The sequence below is a fragment of the Halichoeres trimaculatus genome, unplaced genomic scaffold (genome assembly GCF_033239565.1).
Source record: "Halichoeres trimaculatus isolate MK-OKI-2021-1 unplaced genomic scaffold, fHalTri1.1 fHalTri1_scaffold_11, whole genome shotgun sequence".
Lineage (NCBI taxonomy): Eukaryota > Metazoa > Chordata > Actinopteri > Labriformes > Labridae > Halichoeres > Halichoeres trimaculatus.
Genome location: NW_027437189.1, coordinates 32,734,884 through 32,761,265, shown reverse-complemented (window position 1 = coordinate 32,761,265; position 26,382 = coordinate 32,734,884). Strand labels below are relative to the sequence as shown.

At 42.0% G+C, this 26,382-nt stretch overlaps 1 protein-coding gene across 2 annotated transcripts in view; it reads right to left on the bottom strand.

Moving 5' to 3' along the window:
• Window positions 1–26,382, bottom strand: part of sema3h (sema domain, immunoglobulin domain (Ig), short basic domain, secreted, (semaphorin) 3H) — a 111,036-nt gene that overhangs the window by 10,521 nt on the left and 74,133 nt on the right. The window contains exons 9-15 of one of the 2 annotated variants that reach the window (XM_074681173.1): window positions 13,051–13,120; window positions 7,760–7,904; window positions 6,385–6,474; window positions 6,013–6,142; window positions 5,834–5,922; window positions 1,129–1,170; window positions 366–523 (exon numbers count right to left, since the gene is read on the bottom strand). In XM_074681173.1, coding sequence (XP_074537274.1) covers window positions 366–523; window positions 1,129–1,170; window positions 5,834–5,922; window positions 6,013–6,142; window positions 6,385–6,474; window positions 7,760–7,904; window positions 13,051–13,120 — 724 coding nt within the window. The remainder of the gene's footprint in view (window positions 1–365; window positions 524–1,128; window positions 1,171–5,833; window positions 5,923–6,012; window positions 6,143–6,384; window positions 6,475–7,759; window positions 7,905–13,050; window positions 13,121–26,382) is intronic. The other variant, XM_074681174.1, reaches the window with a different exon arrangement.

The window sequence follows — 26,382 nt, the reverse complement described above, 5'->3', positions numbered from 1 at the left end:
GCTCTCATTCCTGCTCATTTTCTGTTTACAAAGTGCAGATTTTAGTTTTAATAGTGATACAAGGGGAGGGGCCAGGGCGTCCCTCACACATTACATCAAAATGTCTTCATTTGTCAGCCTGAGTAATGGAACAAAGTGTTGGTCAAGTGGAAAAAATTCTTGAAATTCAGTCATGAAGATCTGAGATTACACGTAATGTGAGCCATACTTCAAACAAATCTGGTTTAAATCTGATTTTGAGAAGATTGACTCCATGTGTTGTTCTTTATTGCTACTCGTTTCAGTGAAAGAATATCAGATTTGTAAAAGAATATCCAGTGAAATCGGATTAGCTCTGTTTGCAGATGTAACTTGCGGCTCTTTACCTGCGCACTGTGGGCATGAACGGGCTGCAGGCGTGTCCGTCCCAGGTGCAGTAGGGGTCTCTGGCCAGGCAGCACTCAGCACATGCTTGGCCGTACAGCTCACACTGGTACAGAGCCAGCTGGGACACACCCTCACTGGAGCCCACAAACAACCACTGCTGGGGGATACGGAGAGTAGAGGGGTGGATGAAAGACAGGAAGAGGATGAAAAGAAAAAAAGAGGAGGGACAGCCAGAGGAGGAAGACAGCGTTCAGAAGAAAGGCGGGCTGAAAATCAACAGATAAACTAGATTCATCTTTACCCTGAGTCAACAGCTAACTTATGCTGGTGCAAATCAGTGTGTGGCTGCAGTGCATCTATGTGTGTGTGTGTGAGAGAGAGATGTTTGCTCTATATAATATTGATGCTTTTGTAGTTGTGTGTCTCGTTTTGTGGGCAAGCTTTTGATTTTTTTCATGAAACCCAGACTATTTTAATAATGCAGAGTGCAGCTCTATGTTTGACTGTGGTGTGTGTGTGTGCGAGTCTGTGTGTGTGTTTGGCATCTCATAATAATTGCTCTGAGTGAGGTGGGGTAACCATAGCAACTGCTGATGAAGCTGTCCTTGGAGACGCAAGGTAGAGAGATGAGTGATAAGAGCAATGTTATGCATGGGTGTGTGTGTGTGTGTGTGTGTGTGTGTGTCTGTGTGTGTGTGCGTGTGTGTGGAGGAGTTTCAAAGTTGAGAAAGTGAGTTTCTGTGTCTGTCGCTCATCTGTTACCTTTTTCTTTGAGAGTGCCATGGCTGTCACCGGTGATTTGTGCTGTGGGGAAGAGAGAGGAATCAGAAACTCAAACTGCAGAGGAAAGTCTCACACTCAGACAGATGGATGGTTGGCAGGAGTATGGATGGGTGGAGACATACACACTCACTGGTCACATTATTAGGCACACCTGTTCAACTGCTGTTAACCCAAACATCCAATCAGCCAATCACATGGCAGAAACTCAGTGCATTTAGGCATGTGGACATGGTGAAGACGACCTGCTGAAACGACCACTCCTTGCAACCAAAGTATGCAGAAAATCCTCTCTGAACACATCCAACCTTGAGGCAGATGGGCTACAGCAGCAGAAAACCACACCTGGTGCCACTTTTGTCAGTGAAGAACAGGAAACTGAGGCTACAATTCACACAGCAACACCAAAACTGGACAATGAAACACAAGATAAATGGTTCCTGGTCTGATGAGTCTTGATTTGCTGCCACATTTGGATAGCCAGCTGAGGATTTGGAGTAAACAACATGAAGCATGGCTCCATCCTGCCTTGGATCAACGCCTTCACCTGCTTCTGCTGGTGTCGTGGAGTGGGGGAAGTTGTTTTGGCTCACTTTAGGCCCCTTAAGCCCTGTTTCCACCAAGCGGTTCAGCTCGGTTCGTCTCAGTGCGCCACACATTTTTCCACTGACTAATCCCAGGACAGATTCCCAAATAACTTAAACAAGCCGTCCCACTTTCTGGTACCCTTCTGTTGGGGTGCTAGACTACACCGATCCAACCCCAGAAGGTGGAGCTAGAAACACTGCAGTCCGTTGATTGGTGGAAAGAATTGTCACATACCGTGTGACAGTGGTTATTTCTCCTGGTGGCACACAGTCTTCCCTGAAACAAAGCTTGATTGTTCTTTGTAACAAAGAGCCACATGCCAATCACAAAGAAGACAAATCGCTGGATATCTTTCATCTGTGTTAATTGTTAAATGTATTGCGTTTTTCCACTTTGTTGGAATTATTAGCAGGGTACACTGTGTCATGCGGCCATGGCGTCATGTCGCTATGGCATCATGCCGCTATGGCGTCATGCTATTACATATCTGATGCAGCTAACTGGCAAACTGTACCGTGCTTCAGCCCTGAAGTCTGGATCATTTGGCCAGTGTAACCGCAAGCATGCTGTGCTTAAGCACAATTTACTTCTCTGCTTTGACACCCTTTGGAGAGGTGGGCTTCGGCACTGTTCACTTCATGCACGAGCACAAGCACAAGCGAGTATGATCCATGACTTATGATCGCCATGACCGCTTCTCTCGAAAACCGTTTTAAACAAAGCAGGGGTGTTACAGGGCTGTGTCAGACCAGAATGACTCAACATGTGCCAAAAAGTCTCTAACGTTGTAGCAGTGCTCTCTGTGTCTCATTGTGCTGACTCTGATGAGATTGCACTTCATGTAAACAGATGCTTCACGATGTGGTAGGCAGGCCATTTGTGTGTGTAATACCTGCTAAGTCTGGTTCGTATTGGAGTAGTGTGACCACTGGCCGTACTCTCCAGCTGGGGAACGGCCAAGCGGCAACCTCTGGTCTAAGAAGTACCGGAAGTCACAAACACACCAAGCCAAAAAAAGCTGTTTTCACAGCAGAAATTAACCTATTTACAGCCTGGTTCAAAAAACGTCTCCTGTCTGAGTAGCTAATTTTACTATCAGCTCACACTGTACGGAGGGTGATTTATTTTTTTCTTACTCAGCCATTCAAAGGATATTAAGATCATGAGCTTGCCTAATCAGAGGCACAGCTCAGGGTCACGTGACCGACAGGCGCCCTATGGCTGAACGCGAAGCCCTTGCCACTACCAATATGGCCGCTATAGTCGATGTGCTTCATTTTCCATTTCACAAACAGACAGGTGACGTCGGGAGACTACGTCCATGTTTTATACAGTCTATGGGAATGGCGCTGTGGAAGTTAATTGTGCTTGAGTATACTGCACGGTTTGAATGGCCCGTGTGACTGCACCCTTACACAGCACCTTCAAAGAAGGGGCATGGTTGGCTGTGGAAACGCAAACAGGTGACTGATCAGACCTGTACCAAACCGTACTGATTCAAACTGGACAGCTTGGTGGAAACAGGGCTGGTATCTTGTGAGCATGGTTTAAAGTCCACAGCCTACCTGAGTATGGTTGCTGACCATGTCCATCCCTTCATGAGCACAGTGTACCCATCTTCTGATGGCTACTTCCAGCAGGATAACGCTCCATGTCATAAAGCTCAATTCATGTCAAACTGGTTTCTTGAACATGACAAACCCAGTAAAACGCCGTTATGGATGTTCATCTAAGAAATCTGCAGCAACAGTCAGTACGTTTACATGCACGCAGCAGTCTGACTAAGGTCAGAGCTCAATTGTAAAGTCACAGCAGGGGATCTAGTCTTGTCTGCGTACACATGCAGAAAAGAGAATAAACTGGATAGGCGGTACTGTGTCCTTTTTTGATAAGTAAAGCTGCGTGCATATACCACTAGTTTTGGTTCACCCAAAGAGGAGACAATGTTCTATGATGGCCGAGATAAAGCAGGTGTAGCTCTTTAAGTTTCTAACATATGATGCGTGAAAATTGCATTTTATGTTTTTAGTTTGCTGTGTAGGAACAGCAAACCTGTTCATCATGGTCCTCTTTTGAAAGAAATTTGATCACACTAAATGCCGGGGGATATCGAGACCTGCCAAATCCATTATCTGCATGTGTCAATCAAGCTATGCTCAGTCTGGTCTTGGTCTGACTAAGCTGTTTACATGCATCCTAATAGTCCGATCTTGTGCCAGAATCTGGGTTAGAGTTAGGGTTAGGGCATGTCAATATGGAGCAGAACCTCTGAGGGAAGAGCTGTGTAGGCAGGGGTGGTTCTAATGTGACGGGTGAGTGTACATGCATATATACATAGACAGACAGTTATACAAGGTTTACACGTGGTTTTCATTTGGATGTATAACATCAGGTACTGGTTGGAAATCCCTGCATGTGACTGCAAACCACAATAATGTTAAACAGTTTAAAACATCAGAGACCTGATCTCATAGTCTGCTGATCAGACATGTTCCATATCAAAAAGAGGTTTCACAAAGCCCTCACTTTACCAAAGAGCTGCAAAAACAATCTCACAGCCTGACCACTTTCAATGTAAGAAGGCTTGACCACATCAGACGGAGCAAACACAAAGAGCTGGAGCCTTTCTCTCAACATTAATATTTGGCTGAACTGTGGTTGTCTGTCCTCATATCTACACACAGCTGTAGCATTTCTGCACGGTGTGTTTAGAATCTCAAAATGAAAACATATCTGTGAAAATATCAGATTAACCTCATGTGTAATGTTACACCACACATGAAACCTGTTGTTTCATGTCTAGGAAGACTAAAACTGTTGAATAATGAGGGATTTGATTGTGCTGGATTTACCACTTATATTCATGCACAACATTCAAAAGAGCTCACAAAGGATTTTTTAAAAGGATTTTTTCCTAATAGGTTAAGTCTGCATGGTTTATATTGTTTCTGACAGCTTAGTATACTGGTTTGGTGACTGGTTTCCATCATAGATGCTTTTATTTTTCTTGCATGTTAACACAGTCTCCAGCACTGATTGACAATTCCACTGCTTTATCCCTGGAGAGTGATGTTACTTGAATAGTCTGTTTTCTGTTGATGTACAAATGGAATCAACTTTCAGATAAATCTGTCCAAACTGAGCTCATTGTCCTTCCAGCTTTTCCCTCTGTTCAGCTGCAGATCAGTGTCCTGCTCGACTCCAATCAATTTGTGCCACAAACTCTGCCAGAAATCTGGGTGTCCTGATTGATGACCAGCTGATCTTTACAGTTTGTGTGGCCTTGATTGCTCGATCTTGTGAATATGCTCTCTATAACATCAGGAGGATCACACCCTATGTGGCACAACAGACCACACAGCGGCCCTTGTGATTTCAGGCACTGACTCCTGCAGCTCTCTTCTAGCAGGCCCTGCATATACATTTAAACCTCTGCAGATTACCCAGAATGCAGCAGAACATCTGGTCTTTAACCAGCCTAAAACTGCATGTCACCCCACTGTTAATCTCTCTTCTTCTGGCTTACAAAACATTGACAAGAACGGCTCCTGCCTACCTGGGGTCCCTCATCCAGGTCTACACTCCCTCTCACCCACTACACTCTGCTTGTGAAAGACGCCTGGTGCTCCCAGCCCAGCGCGGCTCTGAATCACTAGCCAGACTCTTCTCCTCTGTTGTTCCCAAATGGTGGAATGAATTACCTAACTCTGTACGATCCACAGAGTTCCTTTCTACTTTAAGAGATGTCTGAAGACTCATCTGTTCAGGGAATACTTAGGCCCTTAATCTGACACTTCTCCTCTTTGTCCTCAGGGGTGGAATGAATCATGTTAGAAGTTGATGGATATAGTTGACATTGCTTTTTGATTATAGTTAGTTAGCTGTGGCTACATTATGTTAGATGGGAAAAATGCACTTCATTTGGCACTAGATGGCAGCATCTGGAGCCGAATAACTTGAAGAACTTCTTTGCACTAACTAAGGTTTTCCCTCCACTCTAAGCATCCCCCAAATGGAATTATAGAACTGCAGAAACAAATTTCTGAAGCTGGTCGTGAACACAGAGAAATTCAAGTATTTAATCTCTTCCTTCTTGTACCTGAAAGACCTGTAGCTGCTCCAAAGTGACCTCCTGACTCTGGCCGTGTTCTCTGGGCAGATGGATGGCTTTAAGCACCAGGCCTGAGTCTGAAGAAATGCAAAAAAACAAAGGTCTGGTTCAATTTCAGAGCGCAAAGTCCTCTATTCTCTGAAATGGGCAGAAAATCTCTACGTTACCTGTGCCGATGAAAAGGACATCGTAAGTGCCATCAACAGCCTCCACTCTGTCAACCAGGAGCTTGCTGAACTTGTAGTGAACACCCACTCTCACCAGCAGGGGGCGCTCTCCAAGTGGCAGCACATTTTCCTAAAATGATATAAAAGGTTGTTTCATTATTTAAAGATTATCTTATCGAATCATTCCTTTAAACATATCCTCCTTGCTAGACTGGTGTTCCTTGGATAACGATTGCTGGCTAATTTCATTTCTTAATCTCACTGAAGAATCCAGATGAAAATAGAAAGCTTTTTTGACCCCTACTATAAAAGAGGCCACAATCTAATTTAATTAGATTGGTGCAATTTCATAGAGTGATATATCAGCTGAACCTGTAGCAGAGGGTGAGTCCGGCTGAAGAAGATGACGTCATCAGGATACTCTCTGGTGGAGCTGTAACTTCCGTACGTACTGCTGGGACACTGAAGGCGACAGAGAAGATAAGGCAAGAGAAAGACTGTTTAATACCAGCAGTAACTTGCATTGTGTTCCATGTAGGGGAGAGTGGGGCAATATGACCCAGCCCCCGTCAGGCAAAGGTAGACATTGTTTGTCATGCAACCATGAATTTTGAAAGCTTTTGCTTGTTTTTTTTTACATGTTGATGATTTGTCAGCATAGTAAACCACAATAACCCATTTACCTAAAGATTAGCCTGAGTTGCTAATTTAGGGTGTTTTTTTTCCAAAATGTTGGCCCCGGGTGGGGGGGGGGGGGGGGGGGGGGGGGGGGGTGAGCCAGTGGTTGAACTGGTGTGTGGTGGAGTAAACCCTGTCAGATGGTTAAATCTATACCAGAAAGGATAAAAGCAGTTCTGAAGGCAAAAGGGGGTCCAACCTGGTACTAGCAAGGTTACCTAATAAATTGTCCAGTGAGTATAATGGCTCAATTTACCCCACTTTCCCCTACTGTGAAGTCACAGCACTATTCTTTTTCTGGGGAAACTTTGAGGCTGTTTTCCAAACCGCCTACTACACTAGCAGTGCATACTACTTAGGCTGAAATTTATTATGAAGTAATGCGAAAACTTGCAAAATCTGCAGTATGCCAAAAATCCCCAGATGTCCTACTCGCACAGGAAAATTTCTCAGAATAGAATAGAATAGAAGAGAATATAATAGAACTGTATTTGTCATTGCAACAAGTGCAATGAAATTGCAAAAGCCCTTCAGTCAGTGCAAAACAGTTAAAAGTGCAAAAAAAAAAGCTGCCACGCTAACACTGTCTATCCATGCAGGTGGCAGGTTTTGGTGAATTACCACCATCTACTGGAATTAATCAGCATTATAATTACAACACCGTCCATGAGATAGAAGTGAAGTGATGCGAAGAAACACCAGAAAATCTTGTCACTTCCAGTCGTAAAAGAAGTGTTTACTTCTACAAATTCGTTAGCCCACTAATTCACTTTTGAACCAGATATAAAACCTGATATGGTTAACAAAATGAGCAAATGCCAAGATCTGCCAATTGCTTTTTTTGTATATTTATAATAAATGCAAAAAAAACATAATCTGTAGCTCCACCTTCCGAGACTGGAAACCAGAGTAGTATACTACAAAACAGACCCAGCATAAAAGTCATACTACATATTACAAGCAAAAGCAGTAGGTAGTATGTAGTGCCTACTACATCCTACATTTTCATGTAGGATGTAGTGGGCAGTTTGGAAAACAGCCTAGGTCTAGGTTTTGAATGTTAACTTACAGTTCCTGGTCGTGGATAGGGCACCTTGCCTGTAAACTCCGCCCACTTATACTGAGGTCCCTCTTTGTGCAGGAAGTTTCCTTTGAAAGCTCGAACCACGTCCTCCATTCGGTAAACACACACTGCTGAACCGTTCAGTATATCACTGTGGACGAAAGATATCAATCACAAAGTCAGATACATCAAATCCTCATCCATCATCCTTCAGCCTCCATGAATAAAACACAAGTTAAGCATGTCTTTGGTGATTTTACAGGATGAGTTGTGATGGTCTTTAAGCAGTGAGTAAAATCAGAAAGCGGTGTACTTTATGAACTGTATGAAAAGCTATGAGTCATTGTGGCTTTTTCAGCCTGGATGCAATAATTTACTGTATGCGCTCCAAGCCAAAGTCTAGCTTGGGCGGATTTGCTGCTAATAGCACATCAGCCCCCACCACAGCACATCCCATCCTCTGTACTTGAGATCATGGTCACAGTTCCAGTGAAGTGTATCTGAGCTAAAGGTTCCAGCTGAGCCTGACAGGACGGGGGAAGAGACCAAATAAAGAGGCTGGTGTATCATGGTGGTCTTCTTCTGCTCAGATGGATGACACGTGCAGTGTGTTTAGTCTCATTTTTAACAGGTTCACTCTTTACATCTTTCTTTTATCATCTTTTATTCCCCATTGCACTAATACCAGACATTTTTTTCACATTTTTCACATTTGGCACCTTTTCTAGGTCAGACCTTTTTTTTGTCCAGAAGTTCAGATTTCCATCAGTTATGTCCCTAAAATTAAGCCTATGATCCACATTGATATCTCAACTTGCAGCCAATGCTCACTCGTAACAAATTCCCCTGTAGCTTCAATTCCCTAATTTAATTTTGTACTTATTTGAGCAGATATCTCTCATATTTCCGATGAAACGCCCAAAGAAACACACACAGAAAGGGCTGCTGAGTGACAAAGCCAATGAGTAAACACATGAACAAAACCTTCTGTGTGTGCACTCAAAAGTGAAGCAGAGAGACAAGTTTCCACTCAGATGGAGAGACCTTTCTTCACTCCACAGTTTTGTGGTTGTGACCCCACCCTGGGTGATGCTTTGGATTTCCATCCGTTCCCTGCTGAGATTCCAGACACTTTCCAAAACCCAGAAACAGACCCACTCCCTGCTCTGCCATGCCAAATGTTGTCATACTCGTGCTGCTACTGTAGAGCTCTGGCGTCCGCCTCAGAAACGGAGTTATTCTCAGAACATGTGCTGCCGTCAGTAAATTTGGAGAAAATGACAAACAGGCTTTCTGCTTCTCACTTGCTCATTTGAGTTTTAGATTTACCACCTTTCATTTTTCTCACAAATGCTTCTTTTTAAGTGTGCATTTCTACCTGTTCATTCCACTCTTTCTGAGGATCAGCAACTTTACCGCCCATCTGTCGCCTGTCTGTCTTAAAGCTGGTGCATTGTGCAGCCTAACTCTTGTGTTTGTCACTGCTCTGTCTCAGAGGAAGCAAAAAAATGTTGCTCTTCTCGTCTTTGTTATGACTGTCTCAAACCAACATTCAGCTTCAACAATTACGGCTCAGTAGATACAGACAGAAAGCAAAATGTCTCCCTGTTCTCCATATTTCCCACATTTTGTCATTGTTTTTGTTGTTTTCTGGTCCTCTTGTAGTGTAGTCATGTTTTTTTTTCTCGTGTTTTTCTTGAGGTCGCTTTAAGTCTCTAAGGGAGATTTCAATCAAAAATTTCACAATAAACAAGACTTATTTAGCTTGAATACAATCTAGAAGTCAAAAATGAGGTGTTTTGAAAGAGGAAAACATCTGTAAATCAAAACAGACTTGAATTCTAAAGAATCTCTTATATAAATAGTGACGACAAACATTGTAAGACACTTGAAAAAGAGCCATTAGACGGACCAGGATACACAAAAGTTAGTCTACCCCCTCTGTCTGTTAAAGATGTTTGGTCTGCTGGAATTAGGGATGGGCATTTCAAGCCTGGATACAATTCAACAGTCCCTGGCATCTACTTAACAATTATCTGAAATCAGTTGTTTTTGTTGGTCCAGTCGTCTGACAACATGTTTGAAAGGAGAAATGGAGCGTACAGCGGCTCACTCAACACTTCACTGTGTGTGTGCAAACATTTCATTACACATCTGCCCTTTTAAACGTCCATTTGTGCAATAACCAGAAGTAGTGGACACTTGTGGTTGTGATCTTGTGGTCTCAATCTTTCTGACAATGTTTCTGTGTTGCAGCATTGGGCGCATACATTTACAGATACCAGCGATGCTCAGTCCCTGCAATTTTCTCTGTTTCTGAATCTTACGGTGCAACAACAGTTTCTCCACTATCAACAGATCATGTGTTCTTTCTCTTTTTCTAAATAATTTCCAGTTACCAGCCCTAAAAATTCTCATCTTTGGTTTATCTATCTTGGTCAGCAATATTTTGTGAGAGCACAGGTAGAGAGTTTAGGATGTTTTGCGGTTTGTGCTCAGTTTTGCATTAAAAGGACTATGAGGACTATCTGTTGTAAGTGGATTGCAGCGACACCTTGGGATGGAATTTGCATGCAAACTGTTGCGATTAAACTAGTCCTAACAAGGTGTGTTTGTTTTGGAAATTAATAAAGAGGAGATTTTATTTTTTAATCTACTTTTTTTGTTCAAGACAACTTTCATCCGGATACAATGTGACAAGGTAAGGTATTTATGAGCAGTTACGTAGCGCTGTTGTTTGTAATGCGACAAGAAGTAAACACTGTCAGTTTGTAAGTAGTTTTGTAAGGGGCTGATTGATATTTATATGCAAATGGGGCTGGTCCAAAACGGGAGGGGGGGGCATAAGGTTTTTATTTTGGCTTCAAGTGGGGTCATGCAACTTTAAAATTGTTAAGTTTTGTATGCTTTTTTGTTTTTTTTTTCCATTCGTATTTTACTCAGAGGTTTTGGTTTATACTCCCCAACATAAAGTTACCCTGCATGGTTCACAATGATATTTCCCCATAGACTGTATTTCCCACTTGTGCACACGTCACATTCAATGCACACGTCACTGACCGGAAAACCCAATAGAGTAGCAGAAGAAGAAACAAACACAAACAATTAAAATGGCTACTGTGAGGAGATCGGTCTATCGAAAGGAGAGTTTCCTTCATGCTAATTTGAGAGTGTCTTTACAGACCTTAAAAGCGGATGACACGCTGGACAAATTTAATTGTATTATAGAGTCGACAAAGAAAAAGAACTCACACAACACGCTCTCTCACCCAGAACCCCTGGTTTAATGCAATAGTTTAATCCGGGGTGATTTGATTGGTCGTAAAGTAAAGTAAAGTACAGTGTGGGTCGTACCAAAGTATGACAAGACGACGCGAGCCGGTAGAAACAAGTTTGGAGGAGCAGAACTGTATTTTGTTGCTCATATGACATTGCAGCTATTACCGGTATGTTAAATGCTGAATGGCTCTTTAAAGGACCGCTTTGGAATACTACAAGAGGACACAGAAGGGATTTTAGCGGCTGCTACGGGTCCATTTGGTTTAAAACACAACACTGTTCTACAGCTGGGAAGCTAGGAGAGAAAAAAACTCACACCTGACAGTTGATAGTGACAGCTTTTATACTCACAGCTGTTTATTTTAAATAGGAAAAATATAGCTCCCAGTCTGTCTATATTTTGCAGTGTCAGAATCAAATGGAAGACGTTTCCAGATTTAGTTTCACAGTAACTTTGTGAACTCAATACTGACCCCACCTGGCAGAGTAAGGTTTTATAGAAACAATGGCCAAGTCAAATACAGTGCTATTTATTGCCCTCTTTACTGCTGGTGTGATTATATACAAAAATGTTGTTTATGGTTGGGAGGGGGGGTCATACATGTTTCTCCAATCCCTCAGGGGGGGCCATAACGTTTTCTTTGGGGGGGGGGGTAAGGAAAAAATAAAATCTTAATCACGTCCCAACTATACCCCGGTCCTATTTAAGTAACGATCAGCCCTTAACCGTTCATATTTAGCTCAGCTGGCAGCCCGGTGCCCTAAGACATGTCAGTAATGTGTAACATTAGTGAATCCTGGTTATGTCCTACCAGTCATCTACCAAGCAGAGCTAACGTAACCTCACTCTTCATTTTATTGATAGACTCTCATGTTTAAACAGACCACTGCAGAATAACTGCTGCCTGTGGGCTGGAATAAACATTAGCATAAACAATGTAGCTCTTTTAGCCTTTAGCTCGGGTAGTATAACTCTCCTAGTTATCTTTCTTTTGCTCTTCTGTCCTTTTTCTGTCTGACAGTTTGGCTCCAGTGTCCACCAACATTAATCACAGAAATCGTTTTCAGCAGAGAAAAACACAGACCTCTCCTCTCACCACTGAACTTCCTCAGTTGGCATGCTGTTGTCATAGAGACTTAGATGTGCTGTAAATCAATCTGACTCTGTCAGGCCCAATCAGGAAGCTAAGAAGTCACATTTAGCAACAACCTACATTGGTGCTGATAATCTCATTTTAAGTGTGGATTAGGAACAGGCATGTATCTCGAAGGGAGACTCTTTAAAGATCACTGAGAAACTCCTCACAGTTCCTTTAATGCAACGTTGCATAGATAGTGCTAGTTAGCTGTAACCTGACTGAGCTGGAGTATGTTCATTCATCAGTGAAAAATTGTCCATGTATGAACCATAATTTTTTCAAATCATACATCCACTTCACATGTTGTCTGCGGTTTCAAGTACGGATTAAACTGTTACCTGAAACTGTTTCTGTACCTTACTTCACCACATGGATTCAGACACTTGTGAAATTATTCTAAGGTTGAGTTCAATTCTAAGTAAATTGGCAAATCACAAATTAAAGAAAGCTTTTCCCATTCTCAGTTCCTGTTATTAATTTGTCTTCTGAAGTCTTGTCTCTACAAATAGTTTGGAAAAGTCACAACCACAGTTGTGCCAACAAAAGCCCTCTCATCTCAACTGGAAATGTTTGAAGTTGTGCCGACTTTTCCTTCTGTTGTACACTTTATTAATCCTTTGCTGGACACTGATGAGAGAGATGTCTAATGTACAGCAGAAAACCAGGTCAGTCCAACTATTTCCAAACTGGGCTGATTCTAAATACAAGGAATCTGTGAAGCAAAGAAAATCCTACTTCAAGAGGAATCTAAAGAATTTTCCCATTTCTCAAAATAACACTCATGCTGTCAGGATGTACAGTGAAAAAACGATGTAGAGAATATAAAGAGAAGCGTTTATCGTCACTTCATGATGTTCTCTGTTTTACAGAGGTCCATACCTTGATGTGGTAAACAGGCCGTAGATGAGAGGGTTCTTTTTATCTTTGCCTTGGAGGATGAAGACGTCCTCTGGAATGAGAAACAATAACAGGAGAGAGACGGTAAAAAAAGATGTCAAATACTCGTCAAGCCAAAGTAAAAACACTGAAACTCTTAACTGAATAGAGTTTTTGTCAAAGCTGCACAGGTTGGTGTAAGCTGTGTGTGTGTGTGTCTGTAAGTGTGTGTGTGTGTGCATCAATCAGTGTGACTGTGTGACTAATAGTGTCGAGCGTGCTGGCAGCATGGCTGACTAGCTGGCTGTAATGAATCTGTAGCCATTAATAACCGGCCTCAGCAGGAGAGACGAGCGCTGAGTCCACCACAGGAGAACAACACCTGCTGTCACACACACACACACACACACACACACACACACACACACACACACACACACACACACACACACACACACACACACACACACAGACTCCGCCTCAGTGTTGGGTCTTCATATTGAATGTTTTTCTCACTCTGCGGTTGCACACACCGTGGTCCCTTCGTGCAGCGTAATCAGGTGGAGTGTGGATTTTTGGCTCCTTCCATCTGCTCATGCTTAAACCTTCACTCTGTTTTATATCATTATACATCATTCACCAACTGACTCATGCTTGCACTGTAGGTTTGATAAATTAAACAAATGCCTCTTGGCCCAGAAGCAAAAACTAACAAAACTTGGCACATTATGGCACATTATAAACAACCAGGACAGAGAATCCATCAAAAAATGAACTGACTGTAAAAAAAAGACTGCACAAATGTTCAATCAAAGACACCCCGCAGAGCTTCAATCACTGCTGCCACCAGGGAGTCATGTTTTGGTGAGTGCATCCCAGTTTCCTTTGAATTTTGGCGTTCATTCTCTCCACAGCGGGTCCATCAAAATCAAACAGGTTTTTATCATTTCTGGATGAAAACATCAAAATCAGCACGTGAGAAATAAAGCAAAGCTGTTCAACAAAACCCACAGAGGAAGTTTCTCTCTAAGGGCTGATGACTTCAATTTGTCAGTCCCAAATTACAGAGGGAATGAGGCATTCTGTAAATAGAAAAAAAAACTATTAATTAACCGACACAAAACCTGACAATCAAACAAACAGATGGTGGAAGTCAGGAGACCAGAAACTAACTTCCTCATGTCTCACTGCCTGCATCGGACAATTTCTTCTTAACATATGTAACAGTTTTTCCACCTTTTTTTTTTGTTTGTTTTTGAAGAGACAGTTATCTTGTCATTGTATCAAAACCCATAGAATTGAAGGCCTGACATTAGAAGCAGACACACACCACCATGTTTCACTGTTCACATCACTACAACATGAAAAAGTAAGTGTCCCCATTGAGCTCAAAAATAGGAAACACAAGACGGACAACGTAAATTTAGTTTGATGCTGGGAAATGCTTGTTATAGAATACTACCTGCAGTGCTATGTTTACACAATTAAACTTCATGTTGACATTTCCTCTTCCGCTTGACAGTGTTGAAACCTTTTTATTCACAATGTCCATGTTTATTTCTTTTTATACTGTTGTTTATATACTTATATAGTGTGTTTTACATTTATATAGTGTATTATTTAGGTTATGCGGGCTTATACCGGGACCGGGGAAACTAATTTCTTTCCAACTCATGTCTTTACATGTGTGAAATGACAATAAAGCTCCTTGAATCCTTGAATCCTTGACATTTGACTCCAGTACTCGGACAAGATCTTCATGAAGGAGGGCCAAACAGATTCAGAACCAGAACTACTAAAGGTTTGTGTGCATTAAAACACGTGCAAAGATAAAAGCGTACATCAACTAGTCTGCCGCAGCTATCTTAGCTTAGCAGTTAGATAACATTTCCAAAAACGCTGATTCAGGATTTTCAGCTTGAATTTTTACTGAAGAACTGAACTGACAAAGAAATGTCCATCACTTCTGACGACATAACTGCCTCTGCTCAGATTTCAGCGTGTCCGGCTGATATCTCCACATGGATGAAGGAACCACCTTCAGCTAAATCTGTCTAAACTGAGCTCATTGTCCTTCCTGCTTGTCCCTCAGTTCAACCACAGATCGATGTCCTGTTTAATTCCAATCAACTTGTGCCACAAACTCTGCCTGAAATCAGGGTGTCCTGATTGATGACCAGCTGACCTTAAAGGTTCATGTGGCCTCGATTGCTCAGTCTTGTCTATAACGTCAGGATGATCATACGCTACCTGACACAACAGGCTACACAGCTTCTGGTACAGGCCCTTGTGATATCACACATTGACCACTGCAATTCTGTAGCAGGCCTCCCTGCATGTACATTTAAACTTCTGCAGATTACCCAGAATGCAGCAGCACATCTGGTCTTTAACCAGCCCAAAACAGTACACCTCACCCCACCATTGCTCTCTCTTTGTTGGCTTCCAGTAGCAGCTCCAATCAAATTCAAAGCTCTTCTTCTGGCTTACAAAATATTGACAAAAACAGCTCCTGCCTACCTGGGGTCCCTCATCCAGGTCTACACTCCTTCTGGCCCACTATGCCCTGCTTGTGAAAGACACCTGGTGCTCTCAGCCCAGCGCGGCTCTGAATCTCTAGCCAGACTCTTCTCCTCTGTTGTTCCCAAATGGTGGAATGAATTACCTAACCCTATGCGATCCACAGAGTTCCTTTCTACATTAAGAGACGTCTGAAAACTCATCTGTTCAGGGAACACTTGAGCACTTAATCTGAGCCTTCTCCTCTTTGTCCTCAGGGGTAGAATGAGTCAGAAGGTCTAAGACTCAGCTCTTATAGATTTTCAGCACTACTACTGAATGTTGTTGAAGATTGAAGTATACTGTTGCAGGAATTAATTCTTGTTTGTTAGCTTGTTGACCCCCCCCCCACCTGCATTTTAATGCAGCCGAATAACTTGCAGCACTTTGTCACACTAGCTAGGTTTTGCGTTAGTCTAAAGTCTTGCTTGTGTTGTACATCCCTTTTGACAAAAGCGTCTGCTAAATGAAACTGCAAACTTTCTCACAGAAGAAACAAAGTAGTGCTAGTTTCATGCTAATGTATATGGGAAATTGCATTGGTATGCTAGTGGTATAACTTTGGCTTCTGCACAGACTTTCAACTTTCATTGCTTCACAGTTACTTGTAAACAATCCTGAAAACCCCATATGTCAAAATACTCACAGGAAAATGAAAGAAAAATTACGCGCAGGCTCATGGCTGGCTTCATAACTACAGAAAGGTTCCAAACAGCTTAAAATAGTGCTATAACCACTTTGAGACACTAGATGGCCTACTTGAATCATCAATCAATTTTTACTTATTTCTGTATATTTACGCCCAGAGATATCCAGATCCAGAAACCAACTTATCATATTTATTTACTTAAAACTTCAATTTAATGTTGTTGACTGAGAAAACCTGTAAAGCTAATCTTTGGGAAAATTCACAGGAAGAATCAATGAGGGGATCAACAAAGAATCAGATTAATAAGCAGAATAGATAAGGGCATTGGTGTCAATAAAATCTTATTAATACCCATCACCCCACAACATGCCCTCTGATAGCATGTGCAACTTAGCGCTCAGTATTTGGGATCGTAGTAGATCAGACCTTTAGTCTTTTTCAAATGGCTAAAAATAAAGAAGACAAAATAAAACTTTCACGGCATCCAAAAACCTTCACTGTTTAAACTAAATGACCAAAATAAAACACTTGAAGCAGCTGAAAAACTTCCAAAACCACTTTTTGATTTTCTGGGTCTAAAATACAAACAACTTAAATCAATGATCCCTCTTTCACACAGTTTCCTCCAGTGTAGACTTTACACCTGTGAGTTGGATGGTGAATAACTAAGCCCAGAGTCTGACATCATGGATAAAATAATAAAAACCATTTCCTTTCTGTTTCTGTTAGTTGACTTAGCTGGCAGCTACAGCAAAGACCAGCTCTACTCAGTCACTTGTGAGTTGTCCAGCAGCCAAACAGACGCTGTAATCCCCCAGACCCCACAAATCATGTTCTCTGTCATTAAAAGCTGCGCTGATGCCAGGGGGTTTAGCTGGTTGATGTTTTACTCACATTTGTCTCAGATGAACCAATTTTCCAACATTTGTCTGCATATTTTTAGTGTTTCTCATCCTGGTGTGATTCTGTTTTCTGCTGTCACAGCAGCAGCCAAAGCCCTAACTTTCAATGTTTATTTAAATCACACTAAATCAAAAGTTTTTTCCGGTGCACTCCTGTCTGAGTAAAGAGCTGGGAATGTTTTTATCATCACATCACAGCGGCAGACAACAGAGCCCTTGTTTTCTGTGTGGCATGCTGTGATAAACTATAAATACACAACTTGACTTAGCTCCTTGAGTACGAACAGCGTCAGAGAGGCTCTACAAAGACGCTTCACTCAGGAAGTGCTCAGGTTGATGTTGGGGAACGAAAAGTTTGGCGACCTTTGCTGTGACAAAGTTTGGAAAAGATTCTCAACACGAGGTTTTGATTTGTTCTTAACGTCTCCTCTTTCTTCCCGTCCTCTCTCCGCTTTCTGCTCGTCTCTGCTCTCCTTTCTTCTCCCCCTCCTCTCCTCTCCTCTCCTTTCCTCTCCTTTCCTCTCCCACGATGAGGCAGAGATGTTATTGTGGTGACAGAGACAGCGAAGCATATCAGTGCTCCCACATTCTCGTCGTTCCTGCTGCTTCAGGTGGCCTCCATGGAACTAAAACCCTGCAGGAAGTCTAATCTCATCTCATCAAACACAAACACACACACACACACACACACACACACACACTCGCCACACACATTGATGGAATCAGGGGCGCTAGCACATGAAAAAAAAAAAGAGAAATGAAAGCACTTATAGCCACATGCATGCACACACACCCACACACACACTTTATCTGTTTAACTGCACCAAAGCGAACAAACACACACTCTCTGGATGTATAGACACACAGACGCACACAATCAGCAGACTCCTGAAGGCAGAGCAGAGAGGACTATGGGTAGGCGGCAGCCTGCAGGGCTTATCATTCCTCCCGCCCTCCATCCCTTATTTAATACATCACTTCTTCATTATTAAGTTTCTGTGATCCGTCTTCTCCTCCTCTCCCTCTCTGTAAAACAAAAACGCACAACTCTGCTTCACAGTTATTCCTCTCTCATACTGTTCACGTCCTCTACCTTTATTTAATTACACTGTACGCTGTGCCTCCTTTATTCCCACCTTCTTTCTCTTATCTTCTCTTGTTAGTTTTCCTTCCAGCTCCTTTTTTTCTAAAGAATGCCCCTCCTCTTCACCTCCCGTCATTAATCAAAACCTGTAATATCTCCTCCTCTTCCTCTTCCTCCCCCCCGTCTTCTTGTTTTAAAGTTTTTTTCTCCCTGTGCAGTTTTGCTTCATTACTCTGGATGATATATATGCTGTTTGGTGAATGCTTTCATCTGAACTTTTTTCTGCACAGAAGGGATGAGCTGGAGTCAAGAGAAGGGCATCTGAAGATTTACATCTGAACCTGCAAAGTTTTACAGCCTCACAGTCAGCCTGGTGGAAGCCATTCGAGCGCTGATGAAAGACAGACTCTTCTTACAGCGGACGTGATGGGAACAGGTTTATCTGGAGATCAGATTGGGATTAAATACAGAAAAAGAAAATCATTCATTTATAAGAGACCACAAATATGCACTCACGCTCTAATCATCCGAAATCAACCTACAGAAGTGGTCGGAGCCGCAGCAAAGAGTGTCTGCTGGACACGTGTTGGAGCTGCTGAATGGTGAATGAACCTTCATATTTAGGTCCACCTTCACAAATAATATGAGTTTTACTCTTTAACTGAGAGAATCCACTTTGAAAAGTGCTTCACAGCCGTGTTGGTGGGATAGGTAACACACAGGTCAGAGTCTAGACGAGTGGATTGGATCCAGACTCATTTGGCTGCCTATGGTGGAGAGATTCTTTAGATGTCCCGATTTAAAACGTTTAGCAGATGTCCTGATGCAGGGCAGGAAAGCCCCAAACAACCAAATCATTGCATAACAGTTGTTAGACGCACTAACTTTAAGAAATATAAGAAGTCTTGCTGCATTTCCTTGCACTCATTGTTTTTTTCTACATAGTAATGTGTGTTTTCTGACCTGTCTTTCTAGAAGTCTATGATTCAACCACTTTAAAACATTTGAATTCAAGTTTTTGTTCAAGCAGAGAGGGCACGCTTTTTGCTAATGTACGCAGACTTCATTTTTATGTCATCTACCATTTTGGCTCTACTAGCTCACTCATTTAGCATTACCATCGGCTAATAAGCACACATAAGGGTTTGGGTTAGGGTTAGGGTTAGGGTTAGGCCTAACCCTGCTAGATGCTGCCCAAGTAGCTGCCTGTTGCAGCAGCTCTCTCTTCTTTGTCCGTTTCTTGTAATTTTTTTGTCTCTTTTTTGTCATCTTTGTATTTGGAGTGGATCATTTCTTTGTATGGTTCATTGTTGGTCATGGACACCAAACTTTTTGTGGCTTCAGTGATATTTTTACTACTTTTCTCCTGTGTTTGTCTGGAGATCCTACATGTAACCATGGCTGCATTGTTTACATGTGAAATTAGCTGTTAGCAGCCTGTAGCCTTTCAATGCTAACTCGTGTAAGGCTTGATGATTTCCCTCAAGGTGAAGAGGAGGTGGTGAGGATGACGTGCTGGTTCTCAGGTGTGAGCTGGGAGGTGACGACGTGGACCTGTCCTTCCATCCATCGTTGTTGGGAACGTGGGATCTATCTCCGGTGGGATGGACGAGCTAGCTGTGCTAACCCAGCGGCAGAGGGGCTGCCAGAGGGCAGAGTCGCATCGTGCTGTTCACGGACGTGGCTGACGGAGCTGACATCGGACGCCTGCGCCACATTGGAGGAGCTTCACCTGCTGTGAGCAGACAGGATCCAGGAGACAGAGACTGAACAGACTACTGGGGAGGCTCAGTCCTGGACCCTGTGGAGGTGGAGACTGGCTGGGCTGGAGAGTGGTGGACGGGCTGTAGTCATCTATTTTCTTGTGGACCTTTTTGCACTCTCTATACACTTTCTTATTTTTGTTTTCTTGATTGCTGCTGTGACTCCTGAATTTCCCCTCAAGGATAAATAAAGTATTTTCTATCTATTTAAAGTAAACATACAGATAAGGCTCAGTGGAATAAAAAGTCTTTGTCAAATGATAACTTTTTTTGAATTATATTTTCTGGCTTTTTATGCCTTTAATGAAAGAGGATAGGACAGTGGATGAAATAGGAAGCAGGATGAGAGTGGGGAACGATATGCAGGGAAACAGGCCACAGCCTGGATTTAAACCTGGGCCACCCACTCAAGGGTGAACCTCATGGGGAGCAACCTAGACCGCTAGACCATCTGTGCCCCAAATGCTAACTTCTACTTGTTAAAGCTAAATCCACTAACTAACAAAGAGGGCGTTCAATGTCTGTACCACAGTTTATTTCAGTCTGTTTTGATGCATTCTGGATGAGACGTACGTCTGACCCATTGACTTTAAATTATGTGGACATATTCTGTGATGTCACCTGTTTGTTTCTGTTCCAGTGATTGGAGCCTTTCGTCAACAGCAGCCATATTGGTAAAGGAAACTCAACCCCAGCTTGTTCGAGTTTGGATGAGGCATAGAGGTGGGTCTTTATCCTCTTTACAGCTACAAACCTGTCTGTCAAGTCAACCACACCTTTATATGGACAAAACCTCAATTAATGAAGTTAAAAAAAAACATATGGAGTTACAAAAAAATTCAACCCATTCATTTTAACCAGGCTCTCCATACTTTTTTTTCCTCTGTAAACATCAGGTTTTTTTTTTTTGACTTGTTGGTGGTTTTCTGTGTTTCTGCAGCCAACCAAAAGCAGACTCTAAAAGATCTTCAGTTTTAAGCTTTGTGCATCAACTTTATATTCTGAGACTGGGGGTTTGTGGCTTGACCAGATAGTAGTAGTAAGGCTGGATTATGGTTTCTGCACGGACGTGACGCACTGACATGAAAAGTGCTGAATCGGCATGACAAAATGTGTGTGGTGTGTGTAATAGTAATTTTATTGCCTTTGTTTCACTGCCTGAGATGCCCCATATCCTGCTTCCTTAAAACACCCCATCTCCTGATTCTTCAATAAGCCTCCAGACCTTTTTGTCATCACACCTTCTGCCCAACTTCTAGGCCTCTGTCTCAATGTGGATTCCTGCAGCAGACAGAGGGGCCTTAAGAGTACCTTTTGGTGCATTTCTCTCAAGCATAAATGTTTAGCTGGAACTATGTTCGAGGTCTTTCTTCCGCTAGCGTGTTGACTGACCTTTTTCTTTGCAAAGGAAAATAAAACCTTGTTGGCCGGCAGAAGTCTCTATTTCATTCTTCACCAGAAACAGGAAATTTCCACAACATGTGTGAGTCCATTCCCAAACTGTAGGGGGCAGTATATCGCACGTCTACCACAGTACCAAAGAAGTTGTTTTCACTGTTTACATTTTTATTTGTTTCGCTGCAATTTCATGCCAGAAAGTGTTCATCACACAGCTATCATCATATAAATTCCAGTATTTTTGTACATCCCACACTAGGAGCTCCTGCTCGTCGCACGTCTCGCGCACCCCGTGCAGAAGTTAAAAACTGTCGGATGTGTGGGAAGTTTTGCTTTTTTGCTTAAAAAAGACCATTTGAGGGTTGAGGCTGGTAAAATGATGTCATTTATCTGTACAAAGCAGTGTGGACTTTGCAGATGTGTTAACCATAGACCAAGCTTTAGATGGCATATGGGTGTATTTTTTGTAGCTTTTTTTAAATAGGTGGGTTCAATTTTTTTTACAATCATTTATCATTCTGATCATTTATTTTTATTCTGTTAAAACAACTGATAAAAGTTGCTTTCATTCACTGAACTTTCCTGTCCCTACACAGTAGCTCACAATCTACCGATATATAGGTAACAACAAGCGCAGACTCAACAAGCATCGAGTGAACATGGCGTAGCCAATGTGGATGTTTTTCACTGCTGTATCAGAGGCTAACACAACTGCAGTTTGCAAAACCCTTGCTGTCGGTTTACAGAAAAGGAAAAAAGTCCTCACATTAGAACTCAATGAATTGCATCAGTTGACAGAGATCAGCAGAAGAAACACAAAACAGCAGAAGCTGCAGCTTCATGAGCAGCAAAATTGAGTGCTGTAAGAGCTCAAAACACAAAAATAAAAAATCTCTATTAGTAATTTTATTAAAAGCCACGAAGAACAGGTTATAACAAAACCAGACTGTACGTCACCAGTTTGTAACATTATGTAGTCACTGATATCTTAGACACAGGAACGAAATCTCTCATTTAACTGTGAGCAGTGTTTCAGGTCTTGATGCATCACTAAGTATATTCAGTTAAATTTCTCAAAAGTATTGCATCAACTTTATTCCAACTTCTTCAGTCGCTGTAGGGAAAAGCTATACGTCTCTGCTGTCTGCTTGAAGTTATCAGACTGTCTTTCTTCTCAACACCTCGCTCTGCATACAGTTTCCTAAGAAAACGCAGCGAAACCTTGCAGACGCCCACAGAACAACATTTCTCTTTTCAGACTTTGAAGAAGACGTCAAAGTTATTTACAGCCCTGCCTGGCTCGGCTCTGACTTTCCTTATTGCTGCGTGACGAGCTGAAATCAGGACTGATTTGTACCCCCTTGCTTGTACATTTCTCGACGGTTTGATTGATTTCCCTGATTAATTTTTGAGCAAGGGAGGAAAAACAGCACAGACGTTTTATCACCAGGAATAAGAGCAGAAATAATAAGGTCGATCCGCTTCTGTCTGTAAATTATCTGACCAGAAGAATGAAGGTGGTGGTTTGACTGTTACAGAAACGAAAGCATGAAGAAGGGGTGAGTTCAGGACAGCCACAGGAAACAACTCAGCCTCTTCTTCCTTTCTTTCCGTTTATCTTTAAACCGCAGCTTCTTTCTGTGTCAGTGTCAAACATCTGGCCACCATCTTTCCCTGACAGTCATCCCTCATCCAGAGCTGCTTCTCTTTGTCTAAATCCTCTTCTCTCTTTCTTTCAGGGCTATCTGCTCATCAGCTCCTCATCCCACCTCCCTCTCTGCTCAAATCCACCTGGATGTCGCCGGATCCCTCTGAGAGTCTCTCAATCTCTTTGTTTCTCACTTTCACCGCCCCCCTCTGCTCTCCATCCCTCCCTCCTGCTATCTCTCCGTCCCTCCATCTCCCTGTCCATCTGTCTGTCTGGCCTATTTTCTCCTGAGGATTCTTCTTGTGTCTTCCTCTCAAAACAAAAAGAGGCTGTGTTCCCCCTGAGGGGAGATAGTCTTGTCTAGCCCGCAGACCTGCAGCCTCAGCCCCTATCTTCCTCCTCCTCCTCCTCCTCCTCTTCCTAATTGTCTGGCCGTAGACCCCCCGGCGGTCCCCCTTTTTTCTCTGCTGTTCCCTCCCGTCCTCCCTCCTTCTCTTGGTCATTTTTCTGACCATAATCCCTGTCTTTATGTCCTCCTGGCCTTCCTACAGTAATTTCTCTATAATAGCTCTGCCTCCCTCTCGTCTGCTTCTTTAACCCCTTCAGCTATTGGCCCTATTCTTTCAGCCAGAACGCCTTTTTTCTCCATGACACGTACTGTATTTTCCCCTCCGGCCACTGCTGCTATCCACACATTGACGTCTCTTTCAATTTTACTTTAATGTACAGTCTGGGGAATCCATTTGAAGCTGTCTGCTCTTCCAAGGTGGCACTGAAGGACACTGTTCCTTTCACAGGTCTCATAAAACAACGGGTTTCATGAAGGGACTGAGTTTCCTGAATAGAAATCAACATCTTTGGTTTTATTTTGGAAACTTTTGATATCATGATGTCTGTTAGAGAAAGCTCTCTTAAAAACATCTTGACTCTGGATTTCTGATTTCAACAACCATGGTTCCAGCCAGCATGACTCTACCTTTGGCCAAAGCCTCAGTCTGCCTCTCTTCATAAAATATGTCAAACGGGGAAATAAAAATCAATAACTTCTGCCGCAGGGATTCCTCCCTGCTGTTTTCTCCTTTCTCTCTCACTGGCCATCTTTCTACCCACTCTGTCCTTCCTCATTAACCCCATTCCTGTGCATCTCCCCCATCCCGTCCACCCCTCTAGTTTTACTCCACATCGCTCACCCCAAATAACTTTTTGTCAAGGCTTGAGTATATTCTGATTCAAGTTTACATCACCTAACTTTCTCTCAAGTGACGTCTTTCCTCTTTTTGTCTGTATCTGGAGACAAACCCTAGTGTTAAAAAATGAAGTCAAAGTAGAAAAATAAAAACAAAACAACAGTTCCTCACTTGTCCACTAGGTGCTGGTTCCAAATGCTCAGGAAAACCCATAAACACATGTTTAAATGTGTTTTTACATCACAATTAACTCTTTCACTGCCATTGACGTATATAGACGTCATTTCAGTGCGGAACGTTGCCTGCTAAAGAACAGAAAAAGGTAGAGACAATCTTTTTTTTCTGATGAAAGAAGAGAGTCTACTCTTTATTTTGGTAGTTTCTGTGTTTACAGTCATAGAACTCAATATTCTGTGGGTCTTGAAAGATAGGTCAAAATGCGCTAAAACGGCTAGAAGTGAATGAGTTAAGTGTATTTACTGTTCAGAACAAAAAAAGTGGCTTTGTGTTTGGGTGTGTTAGTATATTTTTTATAATCAATTTATTTTGATGATATTATGCCACGTTTTTTGTTTATGTTTGTGTAGTTAAGTGACTTTATACGATGTGCAACTATAAGCCAGGAAGATTAAGACCGGACTCAGCTTACTGATGGTTCGGTGCACCATTTCCAATATGGCAAATGTTTTTAAAAGCACATTTAGACCACAGACTGTATACAGAGTGAACAGCATTGCTCTGCCTTTTACAATTGTAAAGTTTTCAAGCCAATATAACCCTGTTAGAGTGAGCTGGGTGACATAGAAAAACATTTTTTGATTTTTTTCCCCCCATGTCTTATCTCTTCTTGGCTCTACTTCCTATTGGCTGCTCTTACTTTTCCCCAAAAAAGTTACGTAAGAATGTCAGCTGTCAATCATTGTTGACGTGACTTAAAACTCTTGTTTTTAACCTTCTTATAACTAATGAAAAATAAACTTTTCAGAAAAAAAGAGGACTTGAACACAACGCAGCCCAAAAACATCTTCATATCGCCACAGCATATGTGAGAAACATTTCTGTGAGGTTTATTTATTTTTCAAAGTTTGACCACAGCTCATCTGGAATGACTGGGGAGACAGAGTTTTTGACCTATACTACAGCCAGCCACCAGGGGGAGCAGTTTTTTTTTTTGTTTGTGGTCTATGGTTTAGACCAGGGGTGGGCAAACGTTTTGATTCGTGGGCCACAATGGGTTCTAACATTTGACAGACCAGGAGCAGATGGATGTAGTGCTTTGGTAACTATCAGGGTATCATTCGTTCATAGAGAGTCATCAGGGTATCGTTCATTCCATATCCGTTTTAGAATCCAAAATCAGATAAAGGATAATGATTTGTTATTCAATTTTTAGTTTTTAAATCAAAAATCAGAAAACAAATAACGGTCTATTTTTCACTGTTTTGATTTTGTTTTGAAATTAAAATTAGATTATGAGAGAATGGAAATATAATGGGATTTTTAATCCGTGTATGGTTCGTTCTTCTGTCATTCTGTTTCAAAAAATGAATGAAAAAAATGAAAAAATGGACTTGTTTTTTTGTTTTCTGTTTTAAAACCAAAACAGAATTACAGAAAAACAGAAACACAGAAAAATGTGTTTTTTTCTGTCCTGGTTTTAAAAATGAAAAAACAAAAAATAATAAAAGACTGTGTCAAAACTGTTTGTGTGATATTTTGATATCAAATTAGAACATCTCTATATAAAAATTACATTGAAGGTTTATACAGACATGTTCCTGAGCTTTTTTTTTTTTTATAAGTAACAGATCGCTGACGATCCACTCCATCTTATCCGCGCGCATATGCGCCCTTCGATGTGTTTCATTGAGTTTTGTTTTGTCCACTTTATTTTTCTTAGGTCCGTTCATCTTTACAGAAGGGCTGATGGGTCAGAGGGTAAAGTGCAAACGTGGAGTAATAGGCCTACGCTTCACCTCAACAAAGCCAATGTATCTACAGTGCGCCATCTAGTGGGAAAACATCAGAATTGCAGGGAAAATAAAACATTAACAAGGTTTATTCATTTAATTTTTTCAAGTTCGGCGGGCCAGATTAAAACGTTTAACGGCCGCATGTGGCCCCCGGGCCGTAGTTTGCCCATGC